This window comes from Carassius carassius, chromosome 47 (genome assembly GCF_963082965.1).
Source record: "Carassius carassius chromosome 47, fCarCar2.1, whole genome shotgun sequence".
In the NCBI taxonomy this organism is placed as follows: Eukaryota; Metazoa; Chordata; class Actinopteri; order Cypriniformes; family Cyprinidae; genus Carassius; species Carassius carassius.
Window position 1 is genome coordinate 5524407 of NC_081801.1, and position 21461 is coordinate 5545867.

At 38.8% G+C, this 21461-nt stretch overlaps 1 protein-coding gene across 6 annotated transcripts in view; it reads left to right on the forward strand.

Moving 5' to 3' along the window:
• Window positions 1-728: 728 nt before the first annotated feature.
• Window positions 729-21461, forward strand: part of LOC132131002 (glutamate receptor ionotropic, NMDA 1-like) — a 30686-nt gene continuing 9953 nt past the window's right edge. For 2 of the 6 annotated variants that reach the window (XM_059542943.1, XM_059542946.1), the window contains exons 1-16: window positions 730-1389; window positions 6449-6583; window positions 6949-7125; window positions 9931-9993; window positions 15493-15590; window positions 16224-16345; window positions 17405-17579; window positions 17823-17967; window positions 18230-18316; window positions 18431-18566; window positions 19395-19522; window positions 19605-19769; window positions 19965-20083; window positions 20512-20624; window positions 20726-20874; window positions 20952-21109. In XM_059542943.1, coding sequence (XP_059398926.1) covers window positions 1141-1389; window positions 6449-6583; window positions 6949-7125; window positions 9931-9993; window positions 15493-15590; window positions 16224-16345; window positions 17405-17579; window positions 17823-17967; window positions 18230-18316; window positions 18431-18566; window positions 19395-19522; window positions 19605-19769; window positions 19965-20083; window positions 20512-20624; window positions 20726-20874; window positions 20952-21109 — 2219 coding nt within the window. In that variant the 5' untranslated portion in view covers window positions 730-1140. Of the gene's footprint in view, window positions 1390-6448; window positions 6584-6948; window positions 7126-9930; window positions 9994-15492; window positions 15591-16223; window positions 16346-17404; window positions 17580-17822; window positions 17968-18229; window positions 18317-18430; window positions 18567-19394; window positions 19523-19604; window positions 19770-19964; window positions 20084-20511; window positions 20625-20725; window positions 20875-20951; window positions 21110-21461 lie in introns of all 6 variants that reach the window. The other 4 variants (XM_059542949.1, XM_059542947.1, XM_059542945.1 and 1 more) reach the window with 4 other exon arrangements.

The window sequence follows — 21461 nt, forward strand, 5'->3', positions numbered from 1 at the left end:
GTTTTATTTAGGGTCACAATTGCTATCAATATTGCTCAGTTGCAAAATTATCCCTCATAGAAAGTTGCATTATATAATCCAATAATAACACAATAAAAACTATTTTTTTTCCTCATTTAATGTAACAGTACTTTGAGACCTACAGTTTTATAATATGAATTTATCAGTTATTTATTCAAAAGGGCCTTTAACAGATTTGAACAATGACATGTTTAGCTACATTGGGAACCTTTTTACCATGTTTTGTGCAATTTTATTACATTAATAATAGACCCTTCCAATATATATATATATATATATATATATATAGGCTATATATATATATATATATATATATATATATATAATAGCTGGATTTGTATTGCGCATGTTTCACCTTCACTCTGTTTATGTTAAAATGTTCACATGAAATCAGCCCTTTTATTTACAGTTGCTGTACATCAGAAACTCTTATAAGACCCATTAAAATCAAAAGAAAATGGTCAAGAAGATATAAGTGGGATTCAATGCGTTAGAAACTCTGGAATGTGTCGATAAAGGGTCGACACCACACTGTCAAACCATTTTTTGTTTACTCGTTTATGCTTAAAAAACAAAATTCGGTACAAATGGAAAAACAATTCTAGCCTTTTCAATTTCACGCTTGGAATGTTTGTGATATCTGAGCGTTTTAATTCTTGCCGGACGCCAACGCGAAAAACTGGAGGAGGTGCGGGGGCGCGCGTAAAAGAGCGCGCACAGCTGTCAGCACCAAGGACAGCGCTCCGCTGCAGAACAACAGCCGACGCGCAGAGAGAACGACGACACGAGACGCATCACTGATTTCTGCTGCCAGGCTTCATGCAGTATGCGACTTTCTTGCTCTGCTTGTCTGCAGCTTGACTTAATAGGAGGAATTGAGAGAAAGGATGCAGTGGATGCCGGTTCTCTTAAATGCCATCGCCTGAATGAAACAGGCACTATGAACAGATCACCACAGTTTGTGTGAATTTCGTACCTGGGCTTTTTTTAAAGTCTACAATTGCCACACTGGACATTGCTTTCATTCTTAACAAGCAAATAGCCCAAACACGAGACTCCAGCAGCACTAAGAAGGGAGGACACTGGGGCTCTCCGTGCGCTGTTCTGGCCCTCCACACGATGCGTCTGCTTCTGCTGGCCGCGTTTTTCTCTTGCTCCTGCGTGCGGTGCGGCTGCGAGCCCAAGATTGTGAACATCGGAGCCGTCCTGAGCCAGAAGAGATACGAGCAGGTGTTCAAGGATGCGGTCGCTCAGGCGAACCAGGTGTACGGAAGGGATAAATTCAAGTTGACCGCCATCTCTGTCACTCACAAAGCCAATGCGATTCAGATGGCGCTGTCTGTGTGTGAGGATCTCATTTCCAGTCAGGTTGGATTTTTAGTATCAGCTTTGCACTGTGGTACTTCCATGTGGCTAGATCGAGTATAAAATGGCTTACAGGTTGCCTGGGGTGTAAATATGTCCATGCAATAGGAAGTGTTTTGAAATGATATTGATATTATCCATTACAAGTAACATAGTTAGGCTATTGAAAAGTGTTCCATTAAATATGCAAATATATGCATTTGAAAGAGCTACAAATGTACTGATCCCGATTAATAATTTTTTTTAACATTTGTTGCACTGTAACACTGCAGTACTATCTCTCCCTTAAAATGACTTTTGTTTGCATACTTTATCTATTCAGTTGATTTAGTTGTATAAAATCATATTTTGGACTTAATTGGAGTAGCCTACAATTAATTGAAAAGCATATTATAGTTTAGACAATTTTTGAAATATTTTTAGACAAACTACATATACATTCATACATAAATATATACAGTATATATATATATATATATATATATATATATATATATATATATATATATATATATATATATATATATATATATATATATCATATATATATATATACACACAATAATATATATATATATATATATAGACACACATTGCTAAAACTGTCCTGACCTATAGATTTGCTTTATGCAACATTAATAAAATCAGGCCCATTCTTTCAGAACATGCTTCACAACTCCTTGTTAAAGCTCTTGTTCTGTTCAGGCTGGACTATTGCAAGGCTCTCTTGGCAGGTCTTCTAGCAACTTCTATCAAACCTCTACAATTAATCCAAAATGCAGCTGCAAGATTAATCTTTAATGAGCCGAAAATAATGCATGTCACACCTTTGTCCATCAATTTGCACTGGCTACCAATAGCAGCTCACATAAAATTTTATTCAATTCAACCACTGTCTCTGTACCCCATTTACAAAAAAATTATTACTTCAGACTTATGTGCCCTCTAGAAGCTTGCATTCTGCAAGTAAACATTCTTGGTTGTGCCACTTCAAAGAAGCACAAAGTCACTTTCACAGACTTTTTCATTAACAGTTCCCTCCTGGTGGAATGACCTGCCCCAACTCAATCCGAGTCCTTGGCCATCTTCTAGAATTGGCTAAAACACATCTCTTCCATCTTTATTTGACCCTTTAACTATAATTCTTTCTGTTCTATTTTAATTCTACTTAATCTTATTTCTCTTCTTTTTTATTTAAAAAACAAACAAAAAGCTTTCTATTTTTTTCTATTCTATCTACTTGTTTTACTTTGTGTGTGTGTGTGTGTGTGTGTGTGTGTGTGTGTGTGCGTGACAACCAGTCTTAAGTGTAAATTTTTCAAACTTGAAATTTATACATCATCTGAAAGCTTAATAAAAGTGTTCCATTGATGTATGGTTTGTTAGGACAGGACAATATTTGGCTGAGATACAACTATTTGAAAATCTGGAACCTGAGGATGCAAATAAAAATTTAAATACTGAGAAAATCGCCTTTAATGCCCAAATGAATTGTTAACAATGCATATTACTAATTAAAAATTAAGTTTTATATATTTATGGCAGGACATTTACTAAATATCGTCATGGAACATGGTCTTTACTTAATATCCTAATGAATTTTGGCAAAAAAGAAAAATAGATAATTTTGAACCATACAATGTTTTTCGGCTATTGCTTAAAATATACCCCGGCGACTTAAGACGGGATTTGTGGTCCAGGGACAGACATATATATACTGTATATGTATACAAATACCTTGCTACATGTTCTGCATTAGGCTAACAGAGACTTGCCATTTGCACTTACATATTGTTGCTTTCTTGTAAGTCGCTTTGGATAAAAAAAAATGACAATGTAAATATATATATATATATAATAAAAAGAGGAAATAAAAATAACATATTTTGGCATTAAAATGTAATCTTATGTAATACTGTTGATTCACTCATATTCAATAATATTTTTAACTTGAATAAAACCTGTTATTCGGATGTTACCACATGTTTTTAGGATAGCCAACAAAACATTTTTATAGTGTAGGCAGACACTGACCTGTTATTTGGACAGCTAAAGTTGGTTTGGATTGTGGCAGTAGATTGAAGCTGCATAATTTGTTTAGATGTCTAAACAGGACAGCCTGTCAGTTGATGATCCAAGCAGGTCGATGGACTCACGGTGGGAGAAAAGAGCTTTGATGTCAGGAATGAGTGAGATTATGACACTGGCTGAGGGCAGCAGCTGCAAAACAAACTAGGTGACGCATGAAAAATCAATGATTTTCAAAGCAAGCAGTTCCTATTTTCACAGAGTATTACTGTGCTTGATAAAAATAAAGATGGGAGTGGAAGGGTCAGCATGGCATTGCTAACTGCAAACATGTCTTTGAGAGAGGATGTTATTTCAAGTAAAAAAAATGCCTCAGAGATATAGCTATGTTCAAAAATACACCATATGAATAATTTTGTTCGCTATCATACAGTGTGAACAGTGAAAATGTGTCACCACATCTGAATTTTCTTCTTCATCTGACCCATTACAGTTTTTCTCAGTCACTTTGGTGCATTTCTCAAATCAGAAATGAAATTCTCAAAACTACTTGTACAACCTCCACATCATCTAGTTAGTATTTATACACATCATAAAACCAGTTTCTCATTCTCATTCAGCAAGTTGCAATTGCTTTTGTACATTCATTCAATTGATTATGCACATTTATCTGCGGTTTCCTACATTATCAGTTGCTAATGTCATGCTGCTCAAAATGTATTATATAGTTTTCTGTGCAATAGTCTTACCCCTCAAAACATCTAGTCTTTAGTTAATCGTATAAGTCATTAAATGCAAAATAGTTAATCTAGTTGTCATAAACTGCCGAGCACTTTTTTTATTTTTACACATTATTATTAGATTTTTTTGTAAATTTGGCATGAATTGTGCAAGTGAATCTTGACTAATGAAGAGAATGTAGATCAACCAAAGATAAACCATTTCTCTGAAATAGCTCAAAGGTTCATCTCATGAATCTTCAGTTGGAAAGCTTATACTGTATAGACAGAGCACAGCACAACAGTTACAAATTCTGACAATGGACTTATTTTTTATTTTCATCTTTGTGACCATATTTCTTTTTCCTTTTCTATATCACAATGACATTGTAAAGGGTTTTTCTATAATTATTTTCTGGGTCAGAACACTAGTAAAAGTATAACTGGGAATTCTATCCAGTCTCTTTCAATCAATATCCCACATACAGTAATGTGTAAATCTGTACTTTTGAAATGGATATACGGCATACATAAGCATATGGCATACTGTTCAATACAGTAACTATCATCCAAAATGTTGCCATAGTTTACATCAGAACATCCCTCCAGAGTACACTGTTATATTGACAACATGACTAAGCAATTTGACTGTCTTATGCATAAACTATGACACAAAGACTTGTCATTCTGATGGCACTGACATGTTCATTGTAAGGTAAACCATTGTGTTTTGCTATTCGTACGAGTTGTTGTGAGAAATGCGCTTACTGTTTTGCAAATGTCAAAGCAACTGAGAAAAAATGTAAAATGACATGCTAAATGATATTTTAATAATATTTTTGAGATATACAACCACTTAATATAGATCGTGCTTTACTATAAAGCACATGTTGACAGCCAACAAAATATTTTATACAATGTAGTTCAACAGAATGATAGATGGAGAGGTGGAACAATTGAACGATAGAATGACAGGTAGAATGATAGCTGTAGAACAACAGATAGACCAAAAGACAGACAAATAGATAGACAGACAGACACACAGACAGACCGATAGATAGATAGAAAGATAGATAGATAGATAGATAGATAGATAGATAGATAGATAGATAGATAGATAGATAGATAGATAGATAGATAGATAGATAGACAGACAGACACACAGACAGACCGATAGATAGATAGATAGATAGATAGATAGATAGATAGATAGATAGATAGATAGATAGATAGATAGATAGATAGATAGATAGATAGATAGGCCAAATACAATTTAATGTCAAATACAATTTAATGCACAAGCTCAAAATTTGTTACTTATGTTTTAAAGGATCAAAATATACATCTAATCATTAATCTGCTCATAAAATCATCACCACTGAGTTTTGAGGGGTTTTTTTATGCCATGCTTTAGCCTGAGAAGTGTTGGAAGAGAAACCATAAAGTACTGCAGTAGCAATGCCTTACATGAAGTGTAAATGAGAGGCATTTTCACTACTGAATAACAACTTTCACACTCATGGGAGTAATTCAGCCTGATGCGTTGTTTCATTAAAAGCCTGCATACGCAAAAATCCCATTAAGCGGTTGCGCATTAAGTGCTCTCAGTGCCAGTGATGTCATTTAAAAAGTGCTGAGGTAGGAGTCTATCTTAGACCTGGATACCGCACTGAACAAAAACTGGGCTGACCATTAATCACTCTCTCCCATCCTGTTTATAGCGCTGCCTTGTTTGTTCTCTCACTAATATTCACACCAACTTTGCCGGTCAAACCAATGGGTGTCTACTACTGCTTAATTATGTACATACCTTCAACAAATGTATGCCTTAAGGTTGTGTAGCTAGTTAGCAGGATATCAGGATCATTACTGAATTAATTTCTTGGTTGTGTGAGTTTCTTCCATGCAAAACTTTTTAATATTGCACCCAGTCTTAACGCCTTTGGCTCACTAATGTTTCTGCCCACTCTGAAGATGCTTGGTGACAGATGGAGCCAATCCCGGAGGGCCTCTCTGGAAACACATAATGTTTTTCTCCGTTGTTTTTCCTTCTCAATGCAGCATATTTAAAAAAAAAAAAAAAAAAATTTTTATATGTGATGGACAGATTCCTCTTTGTCTCTCTTGCTCCCTTGAGTCCAACCATAGATCCTTCATCATCAATCAATTAAATTGTCAATCTGTGTGCCTGTGAAGTGATTTATAGATTTGATCACAGAATGAAGCCAGATCCATGAGTCATATCAACCATGCCTCTGTGATCCAGTCTTGACTGCTAGTTTGTATTTAAACCAGTTCTCTGATTTTATTCACAGGTCTATGCCATCCTGGTGAGCCATCCACCACAGTCTAGTGACCATCTGACGCCTACTCCGGTCTCCTACACCGCAGGGTTCTACCGCATACCTGTAGTAGGGCTCACCACCAGGATGTCCATTTACTCAGACAAGGTGAGCTGCAATAAGAGATCAATTGAATTATTCAGTTTCAGTATGAATCATTTTGCAGTTTAATTTGTTAAGCCAGTCTAAATTGAATTGAAAAAAAAGTCTGAATTTTGAATGTCTGAAAGTTTTTATCTTGTGGTGGAAATGGGCTTCCATTTGAAATACCCTTTTATTATTTTACTAAATAAAATACATTTTTAAAAAGTCATTTTTAAACTTTATGTGTCCCACCTTTCTTTTCTTTCTACTCTTCTACCAGTAGACAAAAGAACAATAATAATAAAAAAATTAAAATAAAAAGGTTAAAAGTAGTTGAAGAAACGCCCTTTATTATTTAAAAATCTAATTTATCTTTACCCTTCTTCCAGAGCATCCATCTCTCATTCCTCCGCACGGTGCCACCCTATTCCCACCAGGCACATGTGTGGTTTGACATGATGCGGGAGTTCCCCTGGAATCACATCATTCTAATCGTCAGTGATGACCATGAAGGCAGAGCGGCACAGAAAAGACTAGAAACTCTTCTGGAGGAGAAAGAGACCAAGGTAAGATATTCCCAGTTCCAGGATTCCCAGTGTGTGTTAGTATGCAAGCGTGTGTGTATCAATCGCAGAAGTCTATGTACGTAACTGTTTTACTTTTTTGTTGTGTGATCACATCTCTCATGCCATGTTGTTAATGTTGGCTAACATTATAAAACCAAAGGCATCAGCCATGTCCAATGTGGTCTGATTTGACTTAACGTGCGTTATTTGCTCATTTCATGTTGCTTTCTTTCATAGTCAAAAACTCCTGTGTCAATCCTGTGTAAACAGGAGCAAAATGAAAACCTTAACCTGGGGCGTTGCAAAGCATCAGAGACTTTTTGAACACATTTATGCAATGTTTATGCATGATATTAAACTGGTATTTTTGTAGCCTTGAGCCACAGATATGATCCTTGCAATTGGATAGTCTATCATCAGTGTGTCTCATGAGGTGGTTTAGAGCTGTTATTGCTTCATAAATACAGTGGTGCATTGTGGGAATCTTGCTCTTGCAGAGGTTCTGCTCAGTTTCCTTGGGGATGAAAGTTAAATCACCAGCCCACATCCCCCCTGCTCAGTGCTGAGGTAATTATTGTTGCCCTAATTGCTGCGAGAGATTATTAACAGGTATGGTGCGAATTGAGCTAAATAACCACAGAGACATTGTTGGTGCAGAAATCCCAAATAGCTGCTTTATTTTCATTTTTCTTCTTCTTTTCACTATTATTTTTTCGACTGGTCACCAATGGCTGTCCTAGCTTACTATGTGTTCTATGGGAGATAAGACACGGCCAAAGAAAAAAAAATACACTTAGTATAGGTGCACATATGTAAGACACATATATGCATAATTTATCTATTCATCTAGTTACAAAATCACATTTATGCATAAGTTTGTGTGTGTGTTTGTATGTGTGTATATATATATATATATACACACACACACACACACACAGTTCTACAGTAAGCCAAAGTCTTAGGCCATTAGCATTTTCACCAACAAAAAAGCCAATTATTTCTATCTTTTGCTGTAGTAGTGTGTCAGGAGGAAATCCAATCCAAATTCCAAACATTGCTTTTGCTATTAATTGTAATAATCCAGTGAGATTTTTGGATGCACGAGTCTGACAACAGCCAGTGCTCCACACAGAAATCTGATCTCACCATTGAGTCCATCTGAGATTACATGAAGAAACAGAGAAAAAAAAAACTCAAACAGACTAAATCCAACGTCTCCAAGAAATTTTAAGAAACCTTCCCACAAAGCTACCTGAAAAATTATTCACAAGTGTAGGACAAAAGTGGTTTTAAACGCAAAGTGTGGTTACACAAAATATTGATTTGACTGAGATAATAGAAGTTAACTGATAAATAAAATCTATTTATGGCATTATTTTTTAAAAGAATCCTCATTTCACAGCATTTTTCACAAGTACCCAAAACTTTTTACAGTACTGTAGCTTTGTGGGTAGGTTTCTTCAAGTGTCTTAGAGACATAGCCACAGTTCTTCTGGATTTAGTCTGTCTCAGTTTTTTTCTGATTCTTCATGTCACTCCAGACCAACTGGATGATGATGAGATCAGAGCTCTGTGTGGAGCACTGATCAGATAGAAATAACTTATTTTTTTTGGGGGGGAGACTAATGGCCTAACAATTTTGCACAGGACTGTTTATTTGGAAGATGTATTTAAAGCATACCTTTTTTTATATTTAAATTGGACCCTTTTTTATGTGGTATTCATGCTTATGTTCTTAAATGACTTTAGACTTGACTTGTCTTCATTTCTCTTCTTCATTATGCCAATGAAAAGCACAGATGTGCTAAATAAATACATTTGGCTAGTCTTGCCTAAGCCAGATTTTTATCACATTAGTAGGAATGAGACATTGCTATTGATCTTTTTTTTTTTGCAATTTTTTTTGCCAACCCCATAAAAAACGGTGCCTAAATTTCACACTATTTTTGCTTAATATATTCTAGTGCATATCGGACTCCAAGACTATTTTTATGCACTATGCGCCAAGGATAATTTTCATATTCCTTTTACTATCAGTTTACAAGAGTGTCAGGTATAATGAGCTATTTCCAGTGAACGCACAGCAGGGTTCATGGCTGCAGCATGAGTTGGGTTAAGGAGGTGCTCAGGAAAGGCCGATGTGCATTCACCTTTTTAATTTCCTTTGAGTTGTCATATGAGCAAATGCCACAGCACGCATATACAAGTAGGTCACATATAATTTCAGAATCTTGAGCATGAGAGTGTGTCCAGCTTAACGCAGTACTAGGGCAGTGTTGTGTGTCTAAGCAGGGGAGGTTTATTTATATCACTGCAAAATGGCACTGTTTGAGCCGGGGGTTTTCCCCCGAGGCCACTGCCCTCAAAAATACAGCAAAACTCAAGATGGTGCAGCAGAAAAAGTCTTCTGAGTGTGCTTTTGCAATCATAGAGCACTAAGCAATATACAGTACGTATGTATTATTATCAAGAAATCTGTTAATTTGGCAGCCCATCACAGTAGTCTTTCATTTTTATTGAATTTGAAGTAACACTACGTCAATAATTCAGAAAGCGTTAGGTAGCTGATCTGGATTGATGGAAAAGCACCACTTGGTTCCTGAAGTTTGTAATGTTGTTAGCTTTGTTTAGGTCTGTGATTTTATGCCAGATGGTCTATGATGTTTTTTGCAAGTCCCAGTTTTAGGGATTCAAATTTGGAGCAGAAAAGTGAAAATTTGTTGGTTGCTTTACTGCCCACCATTTTCAACTGTTTATAATATTCTTCTGTGTCTGCATATTTTCTCTGTGCACATTACTCATCAGAATAAAAAAAGGAACTATGAAAACCAAGACCAACTGTCCTATGACAACAAGAGAGGACCTAAGGTATATTTGCATGGTCAGTGCACGTCGCCCTCCAAAATCTGTAAACGTAGCTACTAGAACCAGCCCAACCAATCACAGGCAAACCCAGAAATGCCCTTCTCTCGGTAGCACGTGTTTCTTGTTACATTGAGACGTTACTTTTCCCTTTTTTATGATTTAAATGAAAAAATTAAAACGCTCCGCTTCTTTCATTACCATATTTTCCTTTTTAATAAAGGATGATGCATGATTCAGACTTAAAAAAAAAAGCAAGCCCATTCCTCTGTGGCGATCCGATATTTTGGAACACAACACTCAGATTCTACTTCCTATTGCAGCATCCCCTCGTTCTTTTTTCTCGACTCTTTTTCTTTGGGGAAATGACTTCCTCTCACCTATCACTCCCCTTTCCACATGGTTTTAGTTTCTGGTTGCATCGGTCTCACTCCCCGAAACCTCTAACATGCACGCCCTTCTCTGAAGCCTTGATAACCCTCAGTTTGCATGCAACAATGCCGAAGTTTTTTTGTTTTCAAGCTTTTTTATTCTTTTATTTTTTATTTTGAACCAGTTTACCTGGAACTCTATAATTTCCCCCCTTTTCAGTCCTAAAAAAAAACAACAACTAAAACAACCAAACCAATCAAATTGCTAAATGAGGCAGCATGGTTCAGTTATTGGAGTAAATAGCCTCTTTAAAGGATTAGTTCACTTCCGGAATAAAAATTTCCTGATAATTTATTGACCCCCATGTCATCCAAGATTTTCTGTCTTTCTCTCTTCAGTTGCAAAGAAATTAACCTTTAGGATTTTTGTCCGTATAATGGACTTCAGCAGTGGCCAGCAGGCTGGGGTCCAAATTGCAGTTTCAATGCAACTTGAAAGGGCTCTACACAATCCCAGCCGAGGAGTAAGGGTCTTATCTAGTGAAACAATTGGTCATTTTCTTAAAAAAACTAAATTTATATACTTTTTAACCAAAAAAGCTCATCTTGCACAAGCTCGACTTCATGCATTATGTAGTCATGTTGGAAAGGTCATATGTGACGTAGGCGGAAGTACTGAACACCTTAGAATAAGGTTCCATTAGTTAATGTTAGCTAATGTATTAATTAACATGAACAAACAATGAAAAATAAATTTATCAATGTATTTATTAATCTTTGTTAACGTTAGTTAATGAAAATGCAGTTATTCATTGTTAGTTCATGCTAATTCACAGTGCATTAACTAATGTTAACAAGCACAACTTTTGATTTGAACAATGCATTAGTAAATGTTGAAATTTTTGGAAGTTCTAAGCAGACATGCATTATTATTTTTTTCCTTCTTGTTTTCTCGTTATAATGACTTAATTTTCTCGTTATCTCGACATAACGAAAGTTGTTTTCTCGTTATCACGACATGACAGTTTTTACTGTTGCTGTAGTAACGAACTCATCTTTGACAGGCATCTGATGGACAACCATCCAGGCTCTCTTACTGTAGCCTATATTTCAGCAAATTTTGCTTCGCCTAGGTAATAAAGTCTACAATACATAAATAAAGGCTAATCTACCACTGTTGATTTTTCCAGAGACAGTACACCAAACTTTTTGTTTTTGTAATTAACATTTCAAAACAACACAAAATTTGCCTTTGCACTTTACATATACATCACATTTCTCATCAATATGATTAACAATAAAGATTAATAAGGAAAAGAGGCACATCACAAATAGCCTACATCGTTAAATCCCCTCCTACTGTAGATGTAGATGTATAACGAGAAAACAACATTTATGTCGAGATAACGAGAAAATTAAGTCGTTATAACAAGAAAACAACTTCCGTTATGTTGAGATAACGAGGAAATTGAGTAGTTATAACGAGAAAACAAGAAGGAAAAAAATTATAATGCATGGCAGCTTAGAACTTCCATAGAAATTAACATTAACTAAGATTAATAAATGATATAGAAGGATTGTTCTTGCTTAGTTCATGTTAACTAAATGAGTTAACTAACATTAACTAATGGAACCTTATTCTAAAGTGTTACCAAAAAATGTAAAACAACAATATCGGATGATTTTGAAGTTGGAGAAGAAAATGAGATTTATGAGTTTGAAATGAGTTTTTTACCCTATTCTATTTTTTTGAACCACAGTACACAGACACAGAGCTAACTGTGTGTGAATTTTCCAAAGTGATTACGTATTACGTGTATTTGCAGATGCACATGACAGAGCTAGTGCAAGGCGTGCCTTTGTGGTTAAAAAGTATATACAGTACAAACCAATAGTTTGGACACCTTCTGTGACGATCGCGACCAGTGAAACACAGGGAGAGAGAGAGATCCAATTGCAAGTAAGTTTAATGGGGTAATCCAAATCGTGGTCGAACAAGGTCAAAACCAAACAAGCAGTCCAAACAAACAAATAAACAAAAAGAGGGAACAGGAAAGGGAAGGAACGGGAACTCGGAGGACGAGAAGGCAAGGATGAATCTCGGAAGACGAGAAGGCTGGTAACACGAAGGGTAAGGACTCCATACAAACAACAGGAAAAGACTGGTATAAATAGGGAGGCTAATAACAATAAAGTGACTGCACCTGGTGCAATTAACAGGAGTGCAATTACTGTGATGACAGGACAAGACTAGAGGAATTCTAGTGCCTACGGTGAAGTGCCTAAGGGGAAGTGAGCCCACTATTGGACACCCAGGGAAACATAAACTAGACAGCGTGACATTACCCCCTCCTCCACGGAGCAGCTGCCAGATGCTCCACCCGAACCCAAGGGAAGACCAAAAACACAAAGAGACCAGGAGGGAGGTGGAGCGGCGGAGGACCAGGGGGAGGGACGGAGGGCCAGGTAAAATGGGCAAAACAGAGACAAGAGGACCAGTTAGAATGGGGAAACAGAGACAAGATGACCAGGTAAAATGGGAAAACAGAGACAAGAGAAGTGCAACACAAAACAAGGAGTCCAGGAGGGTGGTGGACCGGCAGAGGATCAGGGGGAGGGATGGAGGGCCAGGTCCTTAGAGGGAAACAGAACGAAAGACACAGACAAGAAACCCAGGAGGGAGGTGGACTGGCGGAGGATCAGGGGGAGGGACGGAGGGCCAGGTCCATAGGAGGAAAACAGACAGAAGAACAAAAAAAACAAAACACAAAAACACAAGTCCAAGAAGGACATTACTTGACGCCCACCAGGGCGGAGCAGAAGACCATCACATCCGTGCGGCCGAAGTAGATGCCCCCCCAGGGCGGAGCAGAAGACCACCACATCCGTGCGGCCGAACCAGACGCCCCCCAGGGCGGAGCAGAAGACCACCACATCCGAGCGTCCGAACCAGACGCCCCCCAGGGCGGAGCAGAAGACCACCACCTCCGTGCGTCCGAACCAGACGCCCCCCAGGGCGGAGCAGAAGACCACCACATCCCTGTGGCCGAATAAACAGGAGGATAAGTCTGATTGGGCAAGTCTGAAACAAAAAACATGAAGAAGTTAAGGGTAGCCTCCGTGGCCACAGCAGGATCAGTCGGGTGCTCAGAGAGTTCATCAGAGACGTGATGAGGCTCTGATAGTTCAGCAGAAACGTGGGGAGGCTCTGGTAGTTCATCAGAGACGTGGAGAGGCTCTGGTAGTTCCACGGAGAAGTGACGAGACTCTGGTAATCCCATGGTGTTTATACTGGATTCCAGAAGATAAGTGCTGACTTGACTCTGCTCATGGAGATTATTGGTGACTTGCATTTGTTCATGAAGATCAATGGTGACTTGCCTTTGTTCATGAAGATCAATGGTGACTTGCCTTTGTTCATGAAGATCACCGGTGACTTGACTCTGTCCTTGAAGATTACCAGTGACTTGACTCTGTCCTTGAATATCACCTTGTGCAGCGGCACTGGGCTGGCGGCCATCTTGTGCAGCGGCGCTGGCTCGGCAGACTTGCGCCTCCTCTTCCCTCTCCGTCCACAATGGTGAGACGGCGGCTCCCATCCGAACCCAGGGTCGACGGGGGGCCATAGTGGAGAGTGATGCCGGACCTCCTCTCGACCACTCACTCCTGAGCGACCTCCCCTGGTCCCACGAAACACGGCCAGGCGGGTACCCTCAAAGCCATTTCCTCTATCCCGCTCAGTGGCTGGGGAGGAAGTATCAAAAAACATACTGCTGGATCTTAATGATGGAGTCATTCTGTGACGATCGCAACCAGTGAAACACAGGGAGAGAGAGAGATCCAATTGCAAGTAAGTTTAATGGGGTAATCCAAATCGTGGTCGAACAAGCCAAGGTCAAAACCAAACAAGCAGTCCCAACAAACAAATAAACAAAAAGAGGGAACAGGAAAGGGAAGGAACGGGAACTCGGAGGACGAGAAGGCAAGGATGAATCTCGGAGGACGAGAACGCAAGGATGAATCTCGGAGGACGAGAGGGCAAGGATGAATCTCGGAAGACAAGAAGGCTGGTAACACGAAGGGTAAGGACTCCATACAAACAACAGGAAAAGACTGGTATAAATAGGGAGGCTAATGACAATAAAGTGACTGCACCTGGTGCAATTAACAGGAGTGCAATTACTGTGATGACAGGACAAGACTAGAGGAATTCTAGTGCCTACGGTGAAGTGCCTAAGGGGAAGTGAGCCCACTAGTGGACACCTAGGGAAACAGAGACTAGACAGCGTGACACCTTCTCATTCAAAGAGTTTTCTTTATTTTCATGACTATGAAAATTGTAGATTCACACTGAAGGCATCAAAACTATGAATTAACACATAATTATGTGGAATTATATATGGAATTATATACATAACAAAAAAGGGTGGAACAACTGAAAATATGTCATATTCTAGGTTCTTCAAAGTAGCCACCTTTTCCTTTGATTACTGCTTTGCACACTCTTGGCATTCTCTTGATGAGCTTCAAGAGGTAGTCACCTGAAATGGTCTTCCAACAGTCTTGAAGGAGTTCCCCCGAGAGATGCTTAGCAATTGTTGGCCCTTTTGCCTTCTGTCTGCGGTCCAGCTCACCCCTAAACCATCTCGATTGGGTTCAGGTCCGGTGACTGTGGAGGCCAGGTCATCTGGCGCAGCACCCCATCACTCTCCTTCTTGGTCAAATAGCCCTTGATGCCTTCAGTGTGACTCTACAATTTTCATAGTCATGAAAATAAAGAAAACTCTTTGAATGAGAAGGTGTGTCCAAACTTTTGGTCTGTACTGTACATTTTGCTTTTAGAAAATGGCTGAACGTTTTGCTAGATAAGACCTCTATTCCTAGGTTGGGATCATGAAGAGCCCTTTGAAGATGCACTGAAACAGCAATTTAGACCTTCAACCCATTGACCACCATTTAAGTCTATTATATGAAGAAAAATCATGGTATGATTTCCTCAAAAACTTTAATTTCTTTGCGACTGAAGATAGAAAGACATGGACATCTTGGATGACATGGGAGTGAGTAAATTATCAGGAAATGTTTATTCTGTAAGTGAACTAATCCTTTAACTGATTGTGTACCCCAATATCAGGCCGAGAAAGTGCTTCAATTCAACCAAGAGACTAACTTAACTGCCCTGCTCCTGGAGGCCAAAGAGTTGGAAGCCCGAGTGGTCATTCTCTCTGCCAGGTAAGAGGTTTACTCTTGGCAGTCAGCCAAAATCTCTGCACCTCACTCTTCAATGTATAATTACCTGCAAAAGTTAAATGAATCAGAATAAGCAATCAACATATGCATTATTCTATTCACCCTGCTGAATAGACCACCACAAGATGAACAAGCTGAAACATTAAAATTACTAGCCAGAAAAACGGGACCAAACCTAAAATAAAAAAACACTGCTTTGTTGCCAAAATAATGCAACAATAAAGAACATTTAACAGCTCAAACAAAACAATTACACTTTTTTTTTTTTTTTTTTTTTTTTTTTTTTTATGAGACTTTAGTTATCACTTTAATAAATCCCATTTACTGCCTTTTTTTAATGCTTTTGATCGAGCTTAACTTGTATTAAAACTGGAAAATAATTAGCTTAAGCAGCAAGACTTGGCAACAACCTTTGCAGTACCTGCTATGCTCGTCCACCAGCAAGACCAGCACAAAAACAGCCCTTACCAGTTGGTCTTTTCAAGCCGGGCCTTAGAACCCTTTGACGTAAATTATACTGAAAAATCAAAACAATGGGTTTGCAAAACAATTTCATACTTCAGTAAGCTCCTTGTATTTCTATCAGTGGTTGTAAACCTGTCTGTCTGCCTTTAGCGAAGAAGATGCAGCAGCCGTGTACAAAACAGCACGCTTCCTCAACATGACAGGCTCAGGCTATGTATGGCTGGTTGGGGAGCGTGAGATGTCCGGTAAAGCTTTGAGCGAGGCCCCTGATGGTACGTACACCTATCTTAATACAACTGAGACAGGCAAAGGAAAAGAAGCCATTTGTCTCAGTTTTTCTGTTAAAGTAGAGAGGTTTTATTGATGAAGCAAGCAGATGATGTTAGTGTGTGTATGTGTGTGTGTGTGTGTGTAAAAATAACCATTTAAACATTTAAGCACTTTATGTGTTTAAAGGTTTTAAATGCGTCACTAGATTACATGATAATGGTTGCATTCTCTGGTTCACTGGCAAGATTAATTACAGCTGTGAATTCAATGTTGACCTCTAGAGGTTTAATTAAGAAGTTAACATAAACAATTATATTAATAATGTGTGTTAACTCACAAAGTGTGGTTTTATCATAATATGTGTATTATATTAATAGTCTGGATTTCGTGAATTTAAAAAGGGTGTTTTTCAACCTTCCCTATTGGTAAGCTATAAATGGCCTTTTATGTCCCAGGCACTTCACAAGTCACACGTTTTTTAAAGTTCACACTATTGTCGTTGTCACTCCCAATACACTTGCTGACCCTTTACCCTTCCAGTGTTTTTCTTGTCTTTGTCCACACTTAAAACACTTGTGGAGTCTTCACAGTAAAGTTTTGGAGCTCTCTTACAGAACTAGATCTTTCCAACCCAGCTCCAGTAACAACAAAAACTCTGAAGTTGGATTTATGTATGAAGTATACCTTAAATCTGATATATTTCATCAATCAGTGTGTTAGTGTCTCACCAATTGGACAGGACTCACCACAGTTTGGACGTAGGTGATGCTGGTGGGCTCAGTTCATTAAATCCAACCTCGAGGGTCAAAGCTTGCATTTTCGGCAAAATGACTCAAGTAACATGTCTGTGAAGAAGAAAAACATTAATTTTACATCCTGACTCTGATTGGCTAAACCTACTGGTGGAAAAAATAGACAAAACATGACTTGACATCTGATTTCGGAGTCATTTACCCATGCTGGCTCAAAAGGTGACCCTATGGGTTTTTTTGTGTTGGAAAGGGCTCCCTAAATGTCAAGGGTGAGCAGCTCACTGCTTCATTTTTAACGTCATCACATAGGGCTGATTGGCCTCCAGCTAATCAACGGCAAGAATGAATCGGCACACATCAGTGATGCTGTTGCTGTCGTGGCCCAGTCCATCCAAGAGCTCTTTGAGAAAGAGAACATCACAGAACCTCCAAGGGGCTGCGTGGGCAATACCAACATCTGGAAGACCGGGCCACTCTTTAAAAGGTCAGTAGTGATAAAGATCATGCATGCAGTTTGATTTAGTGTGATTTGTTATTATTCTCCATGACATTATGCTTGAGGGGGGATTGTGTCATACTTTGATGGATTTTGACAACCACAGACAGATGTTCATAGTGATCTAATGCACTGTCACAACGCATAATATTTCATCTATGCATATTTTCCAAGCATCACATCCACAGGGTCAACAATGACTCATAGGTCAATAATGGCTATGCTATACAGGGTATTGATGTCTTCCAAGTACCCAGAGGGCCTAACAGGACGCGTTGAGTTCAATGACGACGGTGACAGAAAATACGCTCATTACAGCATTCTCAACTACCAGAAGAGCAGACTGATTCAAGTCGGAATTTACAATGGAACACAAGTACTAGTCTTTTATTTCATAGTGTTTAATTTATAATTTCAGGACATGGGTCCTGAATTTTGCATTAGTTCCTATGAGCCATACAAAAACAAATTTTACAGAAAATATAGAATATCAAGACAACACTAGTATTCCCATAATTGTATTCATTTCCAACAATGTAACTTTTGGAATCTAGGCAAATTATTTTAGATTAGAGGACTGAACAAAGATTATGATTATATGCCTGTTAATTACCTGCTATAATTATCTGCTTCATCAGGTGGTGATGAATAAACAGAAGAAGATAATTTGGCCTGGAGGTGAAACCGAAAGACCGAGAGGATTCCAGATGTCTACTCGATTAAAGGTACAGTACATGGTTCTCTTCACTTATCCAAAACTTGCTAAAAATTTAGGGTCATGAATTAGAAATGATCTGAATGCAATTGATGTCACACAAAATCCCATCCTTCTATTGCAGATAGTGACCATTCATCAGGAACCCTTTTTGTATGTGAAGCCAACTACATTGGATGGGACCTGCAAGGAAGAGTACACACCTAATGGAGTCTTAATTAAAAAGGTGATCTGCACTGGACCAAATGAGACCATCCCAGGTAACACATCAGGGACGTTTGTCATTGTGCTTTTCTACATCCGCTGTCTGGACATACATACATACATACATATATATGCACCAGCTATTTCTATATATATGAATGTAGCAAGAGTGCAAGCGTTGTCTGTGCCTGTGAGCATGTGTGTTTGTATTTGTGTTAAATTATGTATAAATGAAAAAAATTTAATGTGTGTGTATGTTTGGTTTATGTAGCAAGTACTGTATGTGATTATTTTTGCTCAGTGCAAAATGTATGCATGTGCTGGATGTTTGCAAACTTGTGAATGTGTTGCTTGGGCTTCCATCTTAGCCTTCTGCTTTGCATATACTGACAGATGTGCGTGTGGCTTGTGTTACAGCCTATATAATCTACAGGTAAAGTGTGAAATATAGAAGGATTGTACTTTTAGATGTTGATACTTGAATCTGCCTTTTGAGTTTGTCTGAGATCAGAATACATGGAAAAATACATCCATTCCAAACACAATAGTTGTGGCTACTTCAATTCAGCCAGTACCGCAGATCAAATGAAAATTAATTCACATAGCTTGTTAATATTTTATTCCGTTATCATCTACAAAAAATCTATGACTGGCTGAGTAGCAGAGCAAAAGCCGACTTTATTGAAATGGAATTGATCAGACCTCAATGCTTTCTAGTGGTTGAGAGCACACACACTTTCTAAGAGAGAAACACAATCTCTAAATGAGTGAGACATTTTAATATTGGAGTGAATGGACAGAGTGGTGGCTTTCAAAATATCGATCTTTCCATCAGTATCACTGTCAGATCAAATGAAATTTCACTTTTTCTGGTTTGGTTACAGGACGCCCAACTGTTCCCCAGTGTTGCTACGGATTTTGCGTTGACCTTCTGATCAAATTGGCAATGACTATGAACTTCACCTATGAAGTACACCTGGTGGCAGATGGGAAATTTGGAACACAAGAAAGAGTAAGTACACTTTCACTTTGTGTCAAGTACAGGCAGGAGGATAATCATAAGATTGCCTTTTACATATCTTTTGGTGATATAGGTAAATAACAGTAATAAGAAGGAATGGAACGGCATGATGGGTGAGCTCCTGGGTGGCCTTGCTGATATGATCGTTGCACCCTTGACAATCAACAATGAACGAGCCCAGTATATAGAATTCTCCAAGCCTTTCAAATACCAGGGACTAACTATCCTTGTGAAAAAGGTGCAATCACACTACTCAAACTATCACATTCTATTTGTAGTTTAATTACAGATCATCAGTATAGCCCTTTTGAAAAGATCAGCATTGGTAGTCACCACATGCTACTGTAGCCTCATGACAGAAGTAATAGTACCTACCAGAGCTGGTACTGAATTTGCAAAATTTATGCAAGTTACCATGTAATGTGTGTTTCAGGAAATTCCTCGCAGTACACTGGACTCATTCATGCAGCCATTCCAAAGTACACTGTGGCTACTGGTGGGTTTGTCGGTACATGTGGTGGCGGTGATGCTTTACCTACTAGACCGGTTCAGGTACAACAAGACATTGGGTCGAGAGTGTGGCTAGCTGTTCTATGTATGTCCATGGGGTGGCAGTGTGCACATGTTGTTTGTTCTTATAGGTAGTTTGTTTCACTCATTGGGATCATGTAGCACCTTTGTTTAAGGATGTCTCCAAAGAATATGAGAGTGCTGAACACGTTTCATTGTCAGTGTAGCCATGAAGGTGGGGGAGGTTGGGTGGCTGTACTCTGTGAGCCTGTTGTCTTTTCCCTCTCGTTCTGTCTTTTTCTGTATGTTCTCTGTCTCTTTGCCTTGCTTCATGTTCTCTCTATGTTCTCTGCAATCTGACCAATGCTAAGTGATTTGGGATACTGGAACATTTATTTGAGGACAACTTACAGGGGATCTTTGCCTATTCTCTTTCTGATCGTTTTCAATGTTTGACCTGGTTTCCCCAGCCCATTTGGAAGGTTTAAAGTAAACAGTGAAGAAGAAGAAGAGGATGCCCTCACCTTATCTTCAGCTATGTGGTTTTCCTGGGGCGTCTTGTTGAACTCTGGAATTGGAGAAGGTGTTGTCAAAGTCAAACTTTGTTTTTATGATCATGTTAAATTAAATACATTTTACTTGACATATGTTTGACTACTACTGTACTTAACACATGTTGTCCAGGTGCCCCACGTAGTTTTTCAGCAAGAATTTTGGGAATGGTGTGGGCTGGCTTTGCTATGATTATAGTAGCATCCTATACTGCCAACCTGGCTGCCTTCCTGGTGTTGGACCGGCCTGAGGAGCGCATCACCGGCATCAATGACCCAAGGGTATGCTTCTCTAAGCATTTGAACTACCAAAGTAAAGCTTTTCAAGATGTTTAGAGTGAGTTTGCATTTTTTTCCAGCTAAGGAACCCATCAGACAAGTTCATCTATGCCACAGTGAAGCAAAGTTCAGTGGATATTTACTTCCGGCGACAAGTTGAGCTGAGCACCATGTACCGCCACATGGAGAAGCACAACTACGAAAGCGCCGCTGAAGCCATCCAGGCTGTCCGGGACAAGTGAGTCGCTGCTGGGTAGACACCAGCAGATCTGGCCTCATGGTCAGCCAATCAGTCTGTCAGTCTCAAGGGTTCTGGACCTGCGGGTCTCAGGTATATAAATCAGTGCCAGCACTTACTGCACTAACCTGTGACCCTGGTCCATAACCCCACACAGGAGAGGCCCAGCTATGTGCCACACATAACATATATTAACAATGAGCTAAAGAACACCTTTTTCAGGTTTTCAGCAAAAACGTCATTGAGGGAATCCAATGGGGGACAAAGCTCCACTCGTCTGGCATTGGATTTCATTTGTCTATGAGGTGGCAGTCTAGATTTCTGGTAACACAAGTCGAACAAGAGGGGTGGG